Source organism: Semicossyphus pulcher, unplaced genomic scaffold (assembly GCF_022749685.1).
Source record: "Semicossyphus pulcher isolate SPU_LCO1_2020_fin unplaced genomic scaffold, fSemPul1.0.p SCAF_3, whole genome shotgun sequence".
NCBI classification, from domain to species: Eukaryota; Metazoa; Chordata; class Actinopteri; order Labriformes; family Labridae; genus Semicossyphus; species Semicossyphus pulcher.
This window is the reverse complement of record NW_027211704.1, coordinates 13,934,330-13,956,159: the sequence shown is the minus strand read 5'-3', so window position 1 is coordinate 13,956,159 and position 21,830 is coordinate 13,934,330. Positions and strand designations below refer to the sequence as shown.

General features: G+C 40.9%; 1 protein-coding gene across 1 annotated transcript in view; it reads left to right on the top strand.

Annotated features, from left to right (window-relative positions):
• cfap20dc (CFAP20 domain containing) overlaps nt 1-21,830 on the top strand; it is a 33,811-nt gene that overhangs the window by 4,446 nt on the left and 7,535 nt on the right. The window contains exons 8-15 of the mRNA XM_069678552.1: nt 1,399-1,571; nt 1,675-1,786; nt 2,851-2,961; nt 3,049-3,206; nt 5,130-5,319; nt 6,528-6,847; nt 15,736-16,098; nt 17,824-18,063. Of these exons, the coding sequence (XP_069534653.1) occupies nt 1,399-1,571; nt 1,675-1,786; nt 2,851-2,961; nt 3,049-3,206; nt 5,130-5,319; nt 6,528-6,847; nt 15,736-16,098; nt 17,824-18,063 (1,667 nt within the window). The remainder of the gene's footprint in view (nt 1-1,398; nt 1,572-1,674; nt 1,787-2,850; nt 2,962-3,048; nt 3,207-5,129; nt 5,320-6,527; nt 6,848-15,735; nt 16,099-17,823; nt 18,064-21,830) is intronic.

Sequence of the window (21,830 nt, the reverse complement as noted above, 5' to 3'; positions counted from 1 at the left end):
TAAAACGATTGCTATTAAAGTGGGCATACAATTTCACTGTGACAAAGATGCTTGGTGATTATTGTGGCTTCAGTGCCCAATCTGTCAGAAACTGTTAAAAGTAAGCAGGTAGTTTTTGTCACGCAGCAACAAACAAACTGTCGTTATCTCCTTCTCCAAAGAAGTTCTGTTTTTCTCAAGGTCAGTGCGTTTTCACGGATCAGAATCACTCCTCAAAATATTTTTCCCTCTATAAACTTTCATACAAGTTTATCATATTATGCCTTATTGTTTCCACATTCTCTGAAGCAGATTTAAATCACTGAAATTTGCTCACCTCCAAACTCCGGTCATATTCCGAGTGAAGAAACTCCTGCATCAAAGTAATGCGACTTTTCCCTCACTCTAAGCTCTCTCTGTTTCATCCTGACAATCCCGCGTGTTTTGGAAAGTGGAAGTGTCTGCTCTTTGCTCTGATGAGGATTATGCAGAGAGTGTGTTTTGCTTTTAGCATCAGCGGAGGTAGTGCTGAGGAGCCCTGGCACAGATACAGCAGGGTCAGGTCGGGGCCTTATCGCAACACCCACCAAAGCCCGTTATTTATTATACGATGATACAGAGCAGGTTGAGAGATTAAGAAACACAATGTGAATTCTGCGTCTTGTGATTTGTGCTCAGTTAAGTTGTATAGTAGCTGAATTGAGGATAATAAGACAGTAAAAGTAGTCTCTGATTGGTTCACTTTGCTCTATGGTTTAATGAAGGATTAAGTCTTAAAGTGATAATCTCGAAATGTCTGTTAAGTCACTATCTATCACCAAATGAGGTAACACAATGGTGATTGAACCGTAAGCACACTGATGAAAGCCTTTGCATTTGCACTATATAGTATTATAATGGACCAGGTGTCCGTGGCTATAGTCACGCACCAAGTTAGTGACGTGTTTTCCATCACCCAGCAGTGGTTGGTCTGCCAGAGAGGGTAGGCGGAGCTAAGCGGCTGCTTTTCCGGTCTCTACAAGTGTTGCGAGTAAACAGTAATCTACTATGGCTGAACAAACAAAGAAAAGATCGATGACTACAGATACAACAAAGTGAAAATTCAAAGAAAAAGAAACAAATTTGACGCTCAGATGGCAAACTGTCTAAAAAGGAAAGCGATTGTCAGTGAGGAAAATCAAGAGTTACAACTGTAACAAAGGGAGCCAATCATGGATGTCTGGATATGTTGGAAGTGTGCTCCCGCAATTACCTTTTATCGCCAGTAGGTGCGCCAAAGAGAATGAAACTGAAATCTTCAAGAATATATCTTTAAGTATTTTTTTAACAAGATATGTATCAAGAAAATATGTAAGAAAATAACTAGTATTATCTAAAAATTATCTAAACAACAAATATCATCATGGGAATTTTTTGCAGTTCCTGCTCAGCCTGCAACTGCCAGAGCCCCCAGTCATGGAAGAACCAGACCTCAGGGTGCTTCAAACACAGCCTCAGCCTCCAGGGTTACAGGGCCACCCTCTCAAACCGGTAGAAAAAGCAGCGCCGCCTCAGACGGAATGGAAAGAAGTTTCCTCTTAATCTCGAATATGGTAAACACATCCTATAATACAATGTATTCCTCTGATTGATTTGGTCCATCATGTCATAAAATATCTGTAAGTACAAATGTTATTCTTTTTTTGTGCCCTGCAGGGACCCTCGTCCAGCAAAATGAACCATAAAGTTACAGCAGAAAGTCGGAGCATCGCCAACCAGAGTGAGAATTTATCTCACGGAGAAACAAGTTCCCACAGTCTGCTTGAGGGTAATTTTGCTAGTGTTGTTTTATCAAGTCTGCATGCTTTTCTACGCATAAACATGCCCTGGTCATCTAGATATCATATCATTATATATTGTTTTGAAACTGCTTATATACAGTGTCTTTTGGAACAACATACTGCACATATCTGTGTCCAAATTGTTTGGATGCATGGACTGACCGTGCCATCCTTTTCTGATTGGCAAATATGGAAGCAGCTAATAGGTGTAGAAAGAAAGGAACACATTTATATTCACAGTCCGAGTTGTAACTTAGAAGCAGTTGCAGAAGTAGAGCAGTTATCGTAACACTGGCAGTATGCTCGTCTGTTCAAAAGTAGGGTCAATTATAGGTTAGCCAACAGTGAAGGCTAAAAAAGAGGGCAAGCAGGAGACATATATAACTCATGTAAGATCATTTGGCAAAGAGAGGGATTTGGACTAATCCATATTGAGAAAATGATGGCAATAAGGAGCAGAACATGAACTCAAAAGGTGCTGAAATCCAGGACAGAAATGTGACTAACAAGTATTTGAAAAAGCTTTGGGAAAAATCCGAAATAGTCCTGTAGCTAGAAAATGTTATTTTGGAAGGAACAACGTTTTTGTCTGACATGACTCAAAGTGTTCCGCATGTAAAAGTACAAGTACACACTATATTCCTTTTATTAGAGCTCTTTCTGGCCTGAAGAGTGCACATGATTATTTTTCTAAGAGCTGCCCATTGGTAAAAGCATCACATACGAATCAACAAACCAACAAAACAAGAGCTCTTATATCCTCCCAAGCACCTAATAACAGCTTTTACACCATTGGTAATACACCATCCTTTTGAGCATGGCTGAATGCAAAAACGGATGATTAAAAATTCCTTAATTCAGCCGAACATAATGTCTCTGGATGTATTCTCTCCGCACTGAATGAATGTAAGAAGCTGGATTTGTAAAATGCCTTCATTAATAGGGATGTTCACTGTGCATAATCAGTTCGCAGATATGCTTCTGGCGAGCTTTTGTGACATTGTTGTTTTGTGTTAAAAAGCGTCTTTAATGTTGAAAGTACTGCACGCAGGAACACCTGGCAGTTTGCTGCCACATCCCCCAAAGGACAAAGTGTTTGATAAGGTGGGATCCAAAAAGGTGAGGGTGTTCAGTGCTGGAAAAGAGAGGCCAGCATCGGCAGGTAAGCTGTGTGCACTTCATCTTATATACAGAGATTGTGGTTTGGTGGACTGTTTTATATGGTAAGGTGTTTAATTCTTGTTAACAGCCCCTCCAGATGCTGTACATAGTGGCCACAAAAAGGGAGGTAAAACCAGACAAATGTGCACCCCTCCCTCCAGTAGCCGGCGACCTCTGACACCAGCAGAAAAGCCTGAGGACCTAACAGCAGGTGAGGCTGAGCAGGACAGCAGGAAGCAGCAGCAGGTAGACAGGAGCGCTTTCTGACTGAGCGATGATGTGTAAAGAGTTGGAAAAAAACAGCAGTGGGACAAAAGAGAATAATATGCGTGTTGAGTGCTGTTGACGTCTACTTGGCATGTTCTGATTTTTACCAAGAAGCTCCTTTATACTTGAGAAAAGTACTTATTTGTAATTCATAAATCAGATCATTTCAAACACATGCATTCATTATAATGAGCCTCATTCCATGCAGCATACGCCACCGCTTTTGTTCCTCTTTTTGTATTTTGCATAACCTACGTCAAGGCCATTCGCAGAGTTTTTGCTGGAGTACCCTCCCGACTTAAATCCACAAAGTCTTCTGCCAACACCGCTAACACACACCTTTACACACATACCTTTACACACACACACACACACCTGATCCAGCTTTGTCCTCCCAAAACGAGTGCTCGTGCTCTGAAAGCTCATTTATGAATGTTTCTCCATAGCAATAAGCTCTTTGGCTGCAGCCCTGCCCACAGACGGAAAGTAGTCAGTTCATTAATGGTAATGTGGCACATTAAATAAAAGTCAGAGGGACATCTCCCGGGCCCGGGGTCTGTCACACAGTGGGCAATTAGAGAAAGTGATTATACTGTCGAGAGGTTCAAATGTGCTCACTCATTCAGATAGAGGTGCCTCTTTCTTTGAGCTCAGGCCCATCGCAGGTTTCAGTGTTCCTTGCAAGTACACATGAATGGATGAAACTTTCATTGGAGATGAATAAGATTAGACCCCCTGCCATATACTGTAATATAACACTGCTGAAGGATCTTCTCTTTCTAATTTAAACACATCTGAAAGCCAAACGACTGAAGCGGGGTGGAAGCAATACGTGTTTGGAAAAGGTTTCCAAGCCAGTTATTTTTTGGCGTCTGAGCCAGCGATCGCCATGGCTGGAGGAATTGTGTTTGCGTTTTGTCCATCCGCTATTTGTCCGTCCGTCTGTGCATCCATCTGTTCCATTCTTGTGAACCTGTTGTCTCAGGTAAACCTGGAGAGAATCTCTTTACACTTTAATTCCTCTGTAAATTCGTACAATATTTCACACAATTGTCGTCTGGGATAAAAAGTGATGACATTTTTTACCTGAAAGGTGACTGTAACATCATCATGTCCTGTCCATCAAAGCCCTTTTCATTGCCATAACTCAGGAGCAGCAGGTGAGATTGTAGCAATTTGTCTTTTCTTAGTATGAAGAAACACTGCGTCAAGGGCCACGGTTCTCAACTGTTGGGTCAGGACCCAATAGTGTGTCGCAGAGCTGTTTTCGGTGGGTCGCTGATGTGTGCTTGAAAAAAAAAGTGTCAAAAAGTCTATGCTGCGATTTTATTTTGAAGGACATGGGTGTCCTATGTCATGCATGCAGTAGTAGTGTAGTTTCTTCACGCTCCATGTCTCCACTGATTGGGTAATCCCAGCTACAGTTACATTTACATTCTTGAAACTTGATGAGACCTACAGTGGTTGCATTTATGTTGTTTTGGTTTATTTCTGTTGAAAGAAGCTGTTAATTAGATTAATGGTAGAGGGAAGATTTTCCTCGAGTGCACTGCCACCAGCTGGTCATTTTGATTGAATATTACACTGTTGTGTTTCGTGATGTTGACATAGTGTGGTGTTTTGTTCTGTCTCAGGTCCACACTGCATCATTTTTTGTTAAATGAATTATAGTGGTTGAGAAATGACTTGACTTGACTTTGACTTCCAGTCAAAGTCAGACACGTTCCCGGTGCGTGTTGGCCTCCGCCGGGGTTGTCCCTTGTCACCAATTCTGTTTGTGATTTTCATGGACATGATCTTAAGGCGCACCCGGGGGGAGGAGGGTTTCCAGTTTGAGGACCTCAGAATTTCATCTCTGCTTTTTGCAGATGATTTTGTCCTCCTTCAACCTGGGACCTCCAGAAGGCATTGGGGTGGTTTGCAGCCGAGTGTGACGCGGTTGGGATGAGAGTCAGCATCTCCAAGTCTGAGGCCATGGTTCTCTGCCGGAAAACGGTGGATTGCCCCCTCTGTGCTGGGAGTGAGTCTCTGCCTCAAGTGAAGGAGTTAAGATATCTCGAGGTCTTGTTCACGAGTGAGGGTAAAACGGATCGTGAGATTGACAGGCAGATCGTTGCAGCATTGGCAGTAATGCTGGCGTTGTACCGGACCGTGGTAAGGAGGGAGCTGAGCCTGAAGGCAAAGCTTTCAATTTACCAGTCGATCTACGTTGCAACCCTCACTTATGGTCATGAGCTTATGGTAGTGACCAAAAAAATGAGAAAGCGGATACAAGTGGCCGAAATAAGGGTGTCTGGGCTCAGCCTTAGGGATAGGAGAAGGAGCTTGGATATCCAGGGGGAGCTCGGTGTAGAGCTGCTGCTTCTTTGCATCGAAAGGAGCCAGTTCAGGTGGTTCGGGCAGGTGATTAGGATGCCTCCTGGGCGCCTCTCCCTTTGGAGGTTTTCCAGGCACGTCCAACTGGGAGGAGACCCCGGGGCCAACCCAGAGCTCGCTGGAGGGACTATATATCCTGTCTGGCCTGGGAACGCTTTGGGTCCCCCAGGAGGAACTGGAAAATGTTGCTGAGGAGAGGGACGCCTGGGTCACCTTGCTTAGCCTGCTGCCACTGCGACCTAGCCCCGGATAAGTGGAAGACAATGGATGAATGGATGGTTGAGAAATTTCAGAAATTTGGGTTGCGATTTGTCATGAAGGAGGTGGTGGTGGGTCCTGAGGCTAGACCAGTTGACCCCGCTGCAATTTAGAATTTGGAGCAACATCCTCATTTGAAGCAGTGTCTATTTTCTGCTACAAGTTTGTGTTCAATCAGATAAATCTGCACTTGCCAAGTATGTGAACACTCTAGAAATGTAGCTCTGTTTTTTTGTTTCTTTTAATGAACTTGCACATCTGCAACTTAGCTCTTTTGGCGGAGGCATACAACTACGGGGCTGTAATTATCCTTTTTATGGAGAGCTTTCATTTTATGAGTGATAATTTTGCAGTTAACTGATGTTGTTACTACTGATTATGTTGTTTATATTGTTATGTTCTCGTAAATGTCAGTGCAGGAGAAATTCATGATGATGTTTGGCAAGCGATTGACTTCATTTCAATTTTGCATATTGTCATTGTGAATTTTTATGTGTATGTATTTAATCATCCATGAACTTGAATCACATTAGCCTTATGATGAACAAATGAATTTGTCAATCTAAATAGATTCATGATTATCTACTTAGTCTCACATGTTATGGTGTTTCACACTTAAAACTATATTTTAAGAGACTCTGTGTTTTGTTTTTGCTTCTATATTAGATGAGCACAGCTCCAGTCCTAACATGGAAAGTTCAGGAGCTGCTCCCGCACCACCAGAGTCTCCCTCCTGTTCCGTCCGGCCGGGTTTGTCAGGTGACCTCCAGGTCTGTAGCAGCTGGGAGAATAACGAGGGGTCCGAGCCCCAGCTCACTCTGCAAGAGGTGTTCACCTTCCTATCCCAGCCACACTCACCCAAACGAGGGCAAGGCCAGGGTGACCAGGAGAAGGGGGAGACGGGAGATGAGCAGGTTCAGAGCAGCAGAGGGAGGCGGTGTGAGGCCCAGCCTGAAGACGACTTCATCGGCAGTGAAAGTGATGAGGTATTTCATATTTACCTACACAAGCAGTATTTCAGAAGTATGATACGTCAACTAAAGACGTGCTTTTGTTTGTGTTGACTTATTTAGTCTTGGGTTTCATTTTCATTAAGTGTCAAAATGCAGGGTATATATGCGGTACACTTTAAACATCTTTTTAATTATTTTATAACATATTCATGGTTCCGAGACTTTTAACAAAGAATTGTAGTTTCTTTATGCTGAGCCGGGGAAATAAACTGTTGAACTACAAGAAAAAATCTTCAAAGAAATGCTAATTGCTTTTACTTATTTAAAACTTTATAATAAGACTCATAATTCAGATTTAATAGCCCCATTTTATTGCTCAGCTGATTAGTTAGCTTTAACATTAGCATCACAGTGATGTATTCTATGCACCCAATAATGACAAAATCCACTTAAAACAAAAACCTAAAGAAACAGTTATAGCCAATTTATATTGCATGCATTTGTCAGATATGAGACGGCATTCATGTGTGATGTGGAAGAGGTATCGAACACAGACAATATGCGACTGTGTCAGTGTATTTCCTGATCCGTCAAGATCGAGTCAAGCAGGCGAAAAACTGCTTAAATAGTAAATGTCAGGTTTTGGTATCAGTGTCTCTCAATGCTGACCCATCTACATTGTGTGCATGTGGTGATGTACATGTATAGAAATAGAAATCAAAGCAGAGTTATCTATTAGAAAAAACATTTAATAGCTTCTGTTCGAGAGAAATAGAATCTTCTTTTTGTGACCTTTGCAAACTGCAGGTTCGGTCTTCGTCTTCTTTATCCAGAGTTTTTCTTTAGATTCTGATTTACCTTTCTGTTTGTAGAATGCAGAATGTGCAAAACATTTCCAATTTCCTTGGCTTTAATATTACATTATTTTCAAACTGAAGATAGCTTATGAGGACAGTGTTGCCAAGGCATTTGAAAAGTATAATATAATGTGCAGCCATGACCCTCTGATTACCACATGCATATCTAAAATGTTTAGATTGGATACTTAACAATATTATTGCCTTCCCCCCAGTTTGTCGCTTATAGAGCCCACCTTCACATGATAAATCACAAATGCAATGTTTTGGAGAATATCCGTTGGCATTATGTGAAATCAACTGAAAGCAACTGTATTAAAATCTATGATTGAGAGAAAGTGTATCCACAAAAAACATGATTCATAGCATTTCACAATGAAACAACCCAAAGGCTCACTTCTTCAGATTAAAACCTCCACATGGTATGAACCCGGGTTAGAGAGTAAACAAAAAAAGCATTCTGTGTGGAACGAGTTAGAAATGTGATTCAGTGCAATGCACTTTATTTTGAAACCATCAGTGTAAAGACGGATTTTTATGTTTTCTGGCTTCCCAGCTCAAACTTTTCTGTGAGATGGTCATTTTGGAAATCACTATTCTTCAGAGGAGAAAAGAGAGACGAATCTTTAATCCAAAGAAAACACAGCACAAAATTGCTACTCCGTGAGAGATCCACAAAGATCATAAATTGAATAACTACAGCTTTTTCAAGTCTAAATTGCACTGTAATAGGCCGGGCTATGAAATGTTTTTCTGTGAAGGATTTTATGGAGCAAGCCTATAGATGGTGGAGCACAACGCTGCAAACTATGTATTGCCCCAGATATGCCGGAAACCTGCGGTGGGATGCCTAGAGGTAATGTGGCATGTTCTGAAAGGGCAAAAGTTGACAGACATCAGTTGAGAAAGTTCATTTAGAGGCTCCTTGTTGAGTTTTTGACCTCTAGACGCAGGAACCTGCAGACTCAAAGAACGCTGCCAGTCTTTCTCTGAGTTTTGTTTTCTCACGCACGCAGACAGGGAAACAAAATTATACACAATACACTGTGCTGTCAGAGGTTTGATAATATTCCACTGATACAGGAGCCAAGATACAGAGGAAAATGCCAGAAAGGGCAGGGGAGAAGAACACGGCGAGAGATTAGATGTAAACAAAGCTAGTAAACACCACTTTAAACAATGCTGGATTCCAAATACTGCTTTGCAAAAGTTTTGAGGAAGAAATGCAGTACAAGACCTCAAGGATACATACAATGTTTTGGTCAATAAGTTTTTGTTTTGTTTTGTTTACCAGAAAACACCACAGGGCACTTTTAACTTTCTCACTGTTTTCCTCAAATGTTCAGTTAGGCTGTTTACAGTATTTAGCAGACTACTGCTCTCTGAAAGTTTCCCAATGCTGCGTCTCCTGCCTCAGTTCTGCTGCCAACAACAGAAACACACAACACCTGTTTAAAAGTAATAGAATACCATTGGTATAAACATTTCAGTGATGATTAAACATGAGATTTTCAGAGATTTCACTTAATCTGCAAACCTAGTTTGTGCGGTAAAATGAGCATCACTGGACAGGACCATTGATCAGATCGGCTGTGACCGAGGCACAGGGAGGTTTGTTGAAAAATGTCTTATTATATTGAATCAAAACAGCTTCCTTGAAATCTTTTTCCAGCAAGGGGATGTTTGGAGTTGGGTCAGTAGTTATTGGATATTGAAGGGCGCAGGTATCTCTTCTTAAGAAGGGCCTGAACAACTGCAGATTTCAGTGTTTTTGGAAAAGTGCCTGACAGGAGTGAGCCATTGACAGCACAGCCATTTACAAGAAACTGAAAACATTTTTGGAGAAGCTGTTTGGCAAGGTGTGAAAACAGCAGATAGACGAAGCAAGATGCTTCAATAAATCCTCCACAGTTAGTATTGTTAGCATTGAGTGTTGAAAGTCTAGCCAAATGGTTTCTGTGTGGTTTCAGGACATTTATTCACAGGAAAAAAAACATGCACACTTGTTTGTATGATCCTCGTGTTGGAGGGTTAGATCGCTTCTTAACAGCTGTAATAAGGCCCAAAAATGGTGACACCAATGTTGATGTTACAGAGAGAGGCTCATCTAGGCTTAATCTTGGATCCCATTGGCTATAGTCTGAGACAATATAACGAAATTTCAACATCATGATGCTGATTTGTAAAAAGTAAAAATGAAGCTTTGTCAAGTCTGTCCTCAAGAGGAGAAGAAAACTTTTAAAATGCTTGTTTGTTGAACGGAGGTCGGTTCGATCTGATGCATTCGAAGAAGTCAGGAAATCTGAAGGCTGAACGGCTTTCGTGACACAACGTCAAGGGAATTTATCTCAAGTAAAATTTTAGATCTAGAACAGATTGTTAGCTGAACTTACATGCAGATGTCTGTTTATAGAGATTAATAAAAAGCTAAATCGTCGTTTACGGCGGATTATGTTCCGCCTCCTTTTGCTCTCCTCTTGGACAGTTTTTCCTGCATATGCCGCAGCCTGCTGATACGTGATTGGTCAATATTACTCGGACTACAAGTGTAGTTCAAACAGAACACTTGCCGTAATTAAAATCCACGTCCCTGCCTACAGATTGTACATTTCTATGTAGAATCTGTAAATAGAGATTAATATAGGTTTAATAATTTCAGAATTACAAATACGTCTCCCTCTAAAAAAGTTGTAGTGAATCTGAATATTACTTTTCCCCCTTCTGTGCCCAACTTTCCTACATCGTCTTTTCTCACTAAAGACATCTGGGTTGTTTCTCTATGGTGATTTCTACCTGCAAGAGTGTCAAAGACCGGAGTTTTTCGGTCAGCATTGTTAAGATGTGAATCAATAGGGTCTGATGTTAAGCTTATTGACATGGACATAGCTTCACTAAAACCAGTTCCCTACGTCCCTGACATGAGATAACAGGAAGCTCAATGAAGTTATAGCCAACATTGACAGAGGACCTTGAAGGTCTGAAATTTACTGTCAATTACATTATTTATTTTCAGTGTGCCTTTCATCACAGTGAATGAATATTCAAAGGCAGTATAATCACCCTATGATAACTGATTGCATTGAAATGTGTCTTTCAATATAGCAGCAACACCTTCATCACCTTGTAAGTAAGGTTAAGAAACATTCATTAAGCAAAAGTTTGATGTGGCTGACTCGTAGTGCACTGCCATTATTGTTTAGCCAAGTTTCAACCAAAGTATGAAAACCAGGTCAAAAGTTAAAATTACAAAGGACTTGTTGGTAAGCAATCGAATATTCAGCAGAGTTACCTTTTGTAAAAGTGTTGGTGTGGCCCTGACTGAACATTGCAAAGAACTGGTAACACATTAGCCTGATTTGATGACTGAGCAGAGGGCATCATCAGTCTCCTTCTATTACCTATCAAGACAGGAATAAAGAGAGCTACTGGCACAATGGAGATTTAAAGTCAGAGGTGGGAATAGAGGGGTTAGTGAACTTAAGTAGCAAAGACGGGGGGTGGGGGCGGCGGTGGGTACTGAATGGGGGTTCGGGAAGGTGAAGAAAGTGAATTCTCACAGGAAGCATTTGGCATGTGGGTGGACACTGATTCCTCCTGTCCTTGGCAGAGGGAGCAGATGGGGGACTCAGGGAGTAAAACAGATTAGAGATGAACAGTTTGAGGCAAGTTCCATCTGCTCTAAAAAGATGTCTGTGGCCCCAGAAAAAAATCTATCAATATAGTGCGTTTATGGAAGGTACATGCATTTCAGATCTCTGGGATCTAACTGTCATCTGTCTCTTTATGTCCCAGGGAAGTGATTCATTCTAGGCTGCACACTAAAAGAGTCCCAGAGATTACTTCTACTAGCAAACCCTCCTATTTCTCTAAGCCTTAGTGGTGTACGTTAGCTGTGTGTTAACATTCTCTTGTTGTCCATTGTATTGAATCCATGGTAACATGGTATGACTCCCACACAGTGCAGACACTTCCACTTTAACTTGTAATCGCTGGATCTTAGTTTGAAGCACTGCAATGCAAGAGGGCATCTTGCTGCTAATGTGTGCAGCTAATCCCTGGTCTCAAGTCACTGCAGTTCAGTGGAGTGACAAAGCGAAAGGCTTGTGCTGTTTGTCTGAAGGACATGCTTCTATAGAACTGAAGAAGTAATGAAAGTGTTTCTACAAGTGATTCTCTTTTCATAGAAAAATAATTAATATCAGCAACAGAATGTAAACTGAGCAGAGACCAAGCAGCAAAGCATCTATGCTGAAAGAAAAATGAAAGTCATTATCTGCAGATGCATAAAAGAAAGCAAAGTATTGAGACATTTATCTGTTAAATGTGTCAGACGTTGTGAACATAAAGCAGGTTTGTACATGGCGAAAATGGCATTGTAATCTTAAAGTTGGGGTATTATGCTAATTTCAAGCTTCATATTTCACTCTGTGATACCTGTGGAGTAGCTTAGCATAATTTACAGTTTAAAAAAAATCCTCATTTTTCTCACACTGATGCTCTGTGCAGGTCCTCATACAGCCTCTGCCTGAAACGACTTAGTCAGCTCTGTCTCCTTAAGAAACCCCGCCCCGACAAGCCCACTTTCCTATGATTGGCCATCTCTCCGAATCCTGCCGAGGGGCAGAACTCAGTGTTTGAGGCACACCTCTTACCCTTTGGCTGTGTTACAGAGTTGTCGGCAGAGAGTAAACTTCACTTTTCTATTTGAAATCAATGTCTGGTGCTCTTGTCCTTTGGAAAAGTAAACACTGATGTCTTTCCTTCACAGCCAAAGAAACACTTTCTAAAAGATCATTTTAACCAACTTGACAAGCAAAGCAAAAAAATAAATTCAACAGACTGAGCTGCTGGGCGGGCATGTCCTTGAACTGTGCCAGGAAGTTTTGCTGTGTCTCGGGCAGATGCCCAAATATAGAGTTCCTCCACTTTGTGACATCACAAAGTGAAGCATCTGGAGAAGTCTGTCTGAAACCTGGCGTTCACAGCAGACTGAGCTGAGAAGCCTGGAGATTACTCCAACATACTTTAACCTACAGATTTGAAACTTGACCCACGTTTAGTATGAACATCCAACATTGCAAAATTATATACAGTTTATATCTTAAAATGTGAAACAGCATAATACCCCCTCTTTAAAGGTATTCTCAATAGCATAAACTGACTTAAGAGACAGGCTGACCATACTTGTAAAACTCAACAGCGTCACAGGGTTAATAATTAAGGTATGGATGCCAGCTTTTCATTAATAGAAGCTATGAAACAATTGGTAACTATCACCTAAACCACCATCGTCCACAACATTGTGGTACATCAGACTGTTGATAGTAGCCCCAAGTTTGGCCAGATTTTGATTTTCAGTCATTTGTATCAGGTCGCTCATTTCTCAACTTGAGGCAATATCGTCTTTCAAGGTGTTGCATCAGGTTCAAGCAATTCTTTGAGCTCCCGTTTGTTCTCAAACACAGGGATATATTAAAAGGAAAACAAAGCAATGATTCTTAGTTGATGAACTATTTTGAAATGTTTGACAAGCAGTATAGAGCAAGGCAAAAACTTTTTTCAAACTTTGATTTTCAGGGAGTTGTTTTGATGTGTTTATAACTGAAAGAATGCACTATGCAGTAGTACAGTACACTGCTTTCATGACACTCATGATCAAATGCCAGAAAACCAGTGCAGCAGTGCATGCCCTCAACACACAGGCTGACAAACTCTCTTATAGACACTTGCCCACAGCTACACCGATATAAGGCCTTTCAATAATACATGCGGTTCATTGTTTATTCACTTGCACTTACGAAAATGATAAAGCACTGAAAAGAAGAAGAAAACAAATAACATACGGAGCAGATGAGCTACAAACCCTAAGGGGCTTATGGTAACCTTTCACCCCTAAAAAAAACACTCAGAGATGAATGATAACACATCAAAGAGAGACAGCAGACAGAAACAGTCTTTCATTTACTTCATGACAAACAATGTCGATATTATAGAACTAAGAAATATAGGTTCGCTCGCTGTATTATCCACTAATGTGATTCTATGTATTTCATGGAGAATTGGTGGGAATGCACAGTATTACAGTATCTTGTGTTATGTTGTGTTGTGAATGTATCACTTAAAACAGGGTTTATCAAAGATAAATCAAGCCAGGTCAATCAAGTCAAGCTAATATATATATATTTATATATATATATATACAGTATATATATATATATTATTGGAATAAATAAATATATATATATACTGTATATATATTTATTCCAATAATTAATTATTGGTCTTGTTAATGTCAACTTAACTCGTAAAACAGCCATCTTCCTCTGACGTCACGCTCAGGGTGGGAAGCTCAAATGCTGTTATAATGTCGTGCTGCCGTGTTTCAGTTTGTAAGTCGTATTAATGAAGGGAATCACAAAAAGAATCATTAGAATTTCACTGCTTCTCGGTTGATCAGCAAATAATAAAAGACAATGGATAGTGAAAATCTGGAGAGAAATTAGCTCATATTTCAAAATAAAATAACCTATTTGATAACCCATCAGAATCCAGGAGACAACAGCTAATATTAGCATTCAACCACTTCCTAGCAAACACTTCGGTTGCTAGGAAGCAAATATTTAGTAACATTACTTGAGCTAGGAATTCATGTCTTTCTTATTGAAGTGTGTAATAGCAGCCATGTCCTACCTTACAGTAATATTAGCTAGTAAGTGGCTAAATGCTAACTTGAGCTGTCAAACTGATATATTTATAGTATCATTTTCACTATCCTTTGTCATTTCAGTTGCTTATACTTTTAAGTAAAACAACAAAATTGATAACTCATTAGGAGCCAAAAGCTTTGTCAAAACTGCTAACATTAGCTTTTACCTAATTTTTAGCTAATGTCTCATTAGCTAAGATGTACAACTTTTGTATTATATCTTGTAACACTACACGATCAGGCGATAATGTTAGCTTATTGAATACATACTTTAGCTGTCAAATTGTAGCTATAGGGTTATTACATCATTTATTTTAACTAGAAATATGTAAATATTTCTCTCAGGATTTTCACAATCTATTATCTTTTCAAGCAATTGAGAAGCGGTGAAATGATAACAATTGGATTCACACCCTGAAGCACAGCTGTATGCCATTATAACAGCAGCTTTCCACCCTGAACGTGACATCAAAAGAAAATCACAGCTGTATGAATGTGGTCAATCGATTCCAACTGCAACCCACCTTCACTTTAAAAGAAAATGTATCAAGCAGCTTGTAAACGTATCAATATTCCCTCAGCATCATCATGCTGTGTCCTCACTAATGCTCCGCTTGCTATAACACAATCATACCTTCTCCTGTTCCGCTAATTGCTCAGCTTTGTTTGCCGCCAGCCTGTGTTTATGTATGTACATACTACACTTGGTCATTTGGTTTAGCTGTTTTGGAGACAAAAGTGTTTTTTTGCTGCAGGATTTTTGAAAAGTTTCCATGGTTGTTTTTCTTTTTTCTCCGCTCTGAAACTGGGTCACAATTGGAATACACTGTTGTGAATCCAGCTGCTGTCCTCGGTGAAGAAGCCAGTTACAAACTTTTCAGAATCACGTATCTTTCAAGCCTACAGGGAAGAGTGTTTGATATTCAAAAGTTTGGTTTTCAGCTGAGTATTCCTTTAATGTTGAAAAGAAGCACGCTCTGTGTCTCTGTGTGCTGTGTGTTATGTAACCTGATTGGTAGGCGACAACTTTTGAACTACATCACTGAGTGTTAACTTTAAATCTGGAGGTGGGAAACGTTAGCAGACTGAAAGAGAATGCCATTAGCCTTCTTTAATGTGAGGTTAATTTAAAGCTAAGCCACCAACACCTATTCAATCCCTTTGACTGTTTGCCATCTCATTATCACGGTTCATTAAGCAGACATCTATCTAAAGGGCAGAACACAACATCAAAGTTGTCGAGCTGACATCGGAAACATTCGAAACAGACTTGTAGGTCATGACTAATCATCCTTTTTATGGTCGTTTTTGCAATTATTTGAAATCTATATTTGTGCATTTTCCTGTATTTCTCTCAGGATAACACCTACACGGCATTCCAACATCAAAGAGCCAGCGCTGAGTCCAGCCCTTCTACTCCCAGATCTCCCAGTCCAACTTTGGATGTGCAACTTGAAGTCCATCCTGAATCTCATAACATGGACCAAACAACACAAAGAGGGCTCAGTCCACCTACCGCCAGTATACAGTCTCTATTCAGAGGAAGAGCAGAGCCTGCTGGGTTCCTCCCCACACGCTGCCTCTCACCTAGCAGACAGGAACAGAAGTGTCACCCACAGGGATCAGAGGGAGTGAGCCAGGTTCTGGTCGGTAACAGCAGTGTGTCGCTCTCTCGGAGACTCCTGCAAGAAGTCAAAGTTTGGGACTCCACAGAGCCGAAGGTAATGCTTACATCTTCATTTGAACAAACACCTGGCCTCATCCAGAATGCTATGGCTCTATAGGATTTTATCCTGAAATATACACAAACATTTAAATGCCTCTTATTTTGAAGTTCCACCTCGTTATCATCCAAATATCTGTTTATTGGCCGTCACCCCTAATTACCTCCGCTGTGAGATGCCCACGTTTGATGCTATATTGCCACAAAAGACATTGCCAATTTGGATAACCTCTCGCTGTGTCAACATCACGGAACAAACAAGCTCGTTGTTTATCACACAGTCACACTCATCTGCAGAAATAAGATTGACACGCAAACAAACACCTCGTATGTTTGCCATGGCAAGCTGAGCTTATCAATTTGTAGCGTTCACATGTTTAGATTAAAACATCAGCGAAGAGGAGAAGAAACATATCTAAATATGTCACAAGAACTTTGCGTAACCGTAAGTTTTATATCCTGGTTAAAACTAAAACGTAGCAAATTATCATTAATGAATCAAATGACTGTGTAGAATGAAGGGGGTGTTTGAAGTCCTAAAATCAAGGAGAAGTAACTCTTACACAGATCTTTAAGCTTCTTGAAGCATACTTTCCTTTTATGGTCCGCAAATATACTTTATAGTCTGATTCTTAGCCTCTCAAGGATCCCTGATGACTGTTTCCACCAAAAAGGCTTTGATAAATCAACTGTACACCAAACATACAGACAATGTTATCATGTGGCTAGAGTAAAAAGATATATTGAACATATTCAGTTGTAGACTCGACCAAAGATCCCGATATTTCTGTCAGGAGCTGCCGGAGATCACAACAAAATGAAACAGAAAGTGAATGTTTTTATGTTTTCTCTCCCCAGGGTTGGTTAATGCAGCCCGGATAAATGAACATTAGCGTGATTAAAATCTGCTGGAAAATGTTTGTTTACAGTGACTGTCATTGCCAAAGCCTTCAGTAAATGGGCTTGGCTCAATGATTCTCTGTTACAAATATTTTCCTCGTTAGCTGGGGGTGTCCAGAGTGGATTTTGGAGGCATTATCAAAAGCTCTGACTGTATTCTGTTAGCTTGTCTTTGCCCCGTAGTTATGTGTGGTCAGCGCTGATTTTCCCAGCGACGCACGACTTGTGTAAAAGGTTTGCAATGCTGTGCTGAAAGGGATCAAACTATGGGTCTGTTACAAATTGAGGTAGGCCGCTGCTCCAGTTGAAAAGATCCAGGATCAGAGAATAGTCAACTGGAGCGATCACAAGGCCTGAAGGGAGATCTGTCACTTGGCTGTTGCTTTCTGCATTTACACAACTCACTGCTGGGACATATCCCAGCATCCTTGATCAGTGCAGCTCCAGACTGCTGATTTGTGCCAACTCCAGAAGGCAGCATGCAGTGAGGGCTTTGACTGAAAGGTTGTCAGAGAAATATGACAAGGAGTTTGTTTTGCTCCCTGCAGACCTGGTTTATTGACTGCCATTGATCCAACACCAGGGCAACACCAGGCCTGTCACAAATCGAGTCGGCATACTACTCTCTTGAATTAATAGATATACTTTTAAAAGGCGTTTCCTCAGAGGGTCCAAACAATGAATTATGTCCAGCACTGCCTTAGGCATTGTCTGGGACTATTTTTGTTCTGTTTTAACATGACTATACTTTGTTAGTGCAAGTCAACCTCGCGAATTGGGTGTAAAATAAGTAATTTCTGTTTTATGGTCGATGGTTTTCTAGGAAGAAGAAGACAACACAGTGAAGTCTGTTGATCCCAGCGATCACAACTTACACCTGCTTAGCAGTCTGCGAATACACGGGGATGATGATGAGGAGCTTCGAATGCTGGCAAGTCTGAAAAGGGAGCAGGAGGAAGATGAATGCAGAGCCTCGGGCCTCAGTGCATCTCAGATCCACCAGTGCAATGTCAGCATCAGCATGAGCAGTGACGACACTTCAACCTGGACCCACATCTCCACGGTGTGCACTATCACACTCTGCTGCTCTTGATCTTTTATTCCACGCTAAAAAAAGCAACACTCGTGTGCAGCTCATCCACTATTTACAATCATTAGCAGGTTGTCCTTCTTTCAATCTCCCGTCTGGAATAATTTTTTTGACCCCGGCTGATCCTCACGCTCGCTGATTTCCATTTCAAGCCCCCGACGTATGCCGCCATAAAGTGCTAATGCACCTCTTTCTCCTGCATGTTTTCTGCATTACAAACGATTATGGAGATAGAAACACATTAATTGGCCTCTTTCAGCTTTTAAAAGTACACTGGCGTAATATCCACCAGTGACTTCCCCCAGTGACTCAGAATTATTTAGGTCATTTGAAATTATCCCCACAAGTCTTTTAAGAATTCAAAGATGGTATAGTTTGCTCTTGGCTATTGAAGGTCACTTAGATCTGTGGTCCATTAGCATAAGCACATCACACTTATGAGGAGAGAACAGTGCCCTTCCCGGCCCTACTGGGTCCTCTGTAGGATCCCCTGTGAGTGCAATCATTACAGATGGTCCTGTTATAGGCCTGTTAGCATTTCCTTACACGCAGGTAGCCATTAATATACTGAGATTCAAGCAGAACACAATGAAAAGAGGAATTACCACAAGGGATTATCATCGCGTGGCTCCTTTTTGAGGACACAGGGATGCGGTCACTAATAAAAACATGTATCTTTAGACCTTGCGGTAGGTACACTTTTCCACAGGGACAGGATGAGATTTACATCTGACTTGATCTAACCCTGAAGTGATGTTTTCAGATTCAGCTGCAGTGCTTTACAATTCTAAATACATATGGCAACAGCACCACCATCAGCATATCAAGAAACGCTTGCAAAAGGAACAGAGAGGTAGATGGATAAAGAAAGACGTTACAAACCATGACATACAAATCACATTCTAGCATTTATCACTTTCATTAAAAAGGCACCAATAATTGCGATGAAAGATAAAAACAAAAGAGGGTTTGGGGATCCAGAAGGAGAACAGTCGCTGTTTGGGCTTTGAACTCCTTCTGTAGAACCGACAAACCATCTCTTGTCCCTGGATGCTGTGATTCACGCGGCCCTGCTGTAAATCCATGCTGCGCCTGCTTCTGTGTCTGCCGCTGCAGCTGCCGTACCGGTCCAGACGTTGCCTCAATCCCCTGACGATTGTGTGCTGTGCGTCTGTTATTTGGTTGAACACAAAAGAATCACCTTGCAGATTGTAGGAATGATTGAATCTAGATTTCAGACACCTTAATATGTGGTCGAGACTTGATACTGGACATATTACCTCTCTGGGCACACGGCTGTCATATGAAGTGTTATGTAGTGTTTTTTCTGTGTGACCAGGATGTCTGACCGCAGCTACAGTTGACAGATATAAAGAAAAGGGGGATGTTACATCCACCACATTGATGTGTGTCAGTTACAATCAAATCTAGATGTTATAACGTTTTTAACAAACAAATCACTTTTATTAATAGAAGGGTGCTTTTCACAATTAATCACTGACGAGAGCATCGTGAAAGACTCTAATCTTAAATGTTCTTTTGAGCCAAACAGAATCTGCTGTTGCACCTTCAAAATAAGTCAAAGTTTATTTACACAGCTCATTTAAAACAACCACAGTTGACCAAAGTGCTGTACGGGCTTAAAACATGATATTATATTAAAGAACAAATATGAGTAAAATGAACAATAAAAACACAATAAATAAGAGTAAAATATATTTGCATTATAAAATGTAAAGCTCAACTGGAATTAAAAGCCAATGCAAAGAGGCGGGTCTGGGCAGTTCCCATCTTGGATCCCATCAGCTACAGCTTTACGACTTTGTAGCCTCTGGGGACAACGGTGAACATGCCGGGCGTGTAGCCTGCGGTTAGCGATAAACGACTTCCAGTCAAGACTTCCTTTTCCACGTGCTGCATTGTTTACACAAAAAGAAACATGTTTTCTTGTGATTTACTTTAATTAACGGGTCTCACCTTTGCCGAAATCTCAACATCATGATGCAGATTTGTATAAAGTTAAAATGAAGCTTTGTCAACAAAACGTTTAAAATGCTCGTTTCTTGAACGTAGGTCAGATCATGATGCATTCGGGAAAGTTGAGAAATCTAAATGCTGAACGTTAAATGCTGATGGGAGATGTCATTATAACGTTCCGCCTGCTCTTGCTCTCCACACGGCTACATTTCTATGTAGAATCTGTAAATAGAGATTGAGGCAGTTCTGATGTTGACAGGTAGACTGTTCCACAGGTCAGGAGCAGCCACCGCAACGGCTCTGTCTCCTCTGGTTTTCAGCCTGGATCTTTGAACATCCAAGAGCATCCGATTTGATGACTTCAGGGCTCTGACTGGAGCATGATCATTGCAGCAACGTTGCCAGCCCATTTAAACATTAAAAACAAGTAATAAAATCTTGAACTGGATGCTGAAGCTGACAGGAAGCCAGTGAAGAGAAGCCGATAATGGTGTGATGTGATCTCATCATCTCTTCTCAGTCAGAAGATGGTTATTAGATTAAGCTTTCAATAAAAGAGTTTAAGAAATTTCTTCTGCTGTCTAAAATTCTGACAGACAGTTGCATTACATCATTATTTCAAACAGTAAGAGCAAGTTACGGGTTGAAAACCATGAAGTTTAAATATTTTTTTAATCTAAATGTTTTGTCTGTAGCATGGTTGGCAGCGATGACAGTACGTTTGGTAGAAAAAGTCTCATTTAGTAGATGCCTTTGTGGAGTTGGGTTGACTATAAGTTCCCAAATGGGTACAATATGGATATGGTGTGAGTAATTCCTCTTCCATAAACATTTAGATTGACATAGTCAATGTTCTGAATAAGAGTTAAGTAACTGTTTTGTGAAACAACTCACACACAACAAATAGCACCTATAGAAAAAAAGCAAGGCAAAAATCCACCCGACTGCAGCTGATCGAACAGCCATCACCTGGGAGCTGCCTGGATAAATAAGGCAGTAAGATGGACGTTAAAAAGTAATAGTCTGGCAGTAGAACTGTTCTGCTGAACACGGTTGCCAAACTGGTCTGTGCAGCCCAGAAATGCTGTACAGCAAAGTGTTACAGCCAAGTGGTTTGAACTGAAGTGCTTTTGTCTTCGTGACAGGAGGGGCAGGCTGAGGGCCAGAGATGATCGAGCCTACAGCAATGTTGATCAGCAACATATTGAGCTCTTTGAGGTTTTCTGACTGCTCTGATGTCATAACAAGATGATGAACAGGTGTGGGGATGTAGAAGGCGTGTCATAGTGAAGCTTGAGCCCCAGAGTAGCATCATTCAAGGAGAGTAGTCAAACAATGGAGTTGGCAGTTCAAAGAGCCAACTAGAGGAAGCAGATACATTTGTAGTTCTTTTACACCTTAGCGCTCGCTTTGATTCTGTAGTTCATGTAAGTTTAAATGACCATTTGAGGCACTGTGTTTAATATTACATATAGAGTACAGAAGTGTTCCAGCTCCTACCCCACAGGTAACTTATCATCATCAGTACATATTACCTGCAGAATTCCACAGGGTACAATTTTAGGCCCCTTCGTATTTATGGAGGATTACATATGTAGGCACTGCAGCAGATAGATCGCTTAAATTTACTTAAGCAATGCAAGGGCTGCGGTTTCCACATGTCTGCTTCTTCATCAATGTCATGCAATGTAATAGTCTTTAAGCAGGCACGAGACTTAAAGAGCCTCCTGAGGCGATAACATGGTCTTTAGCTTCGCCAAGAC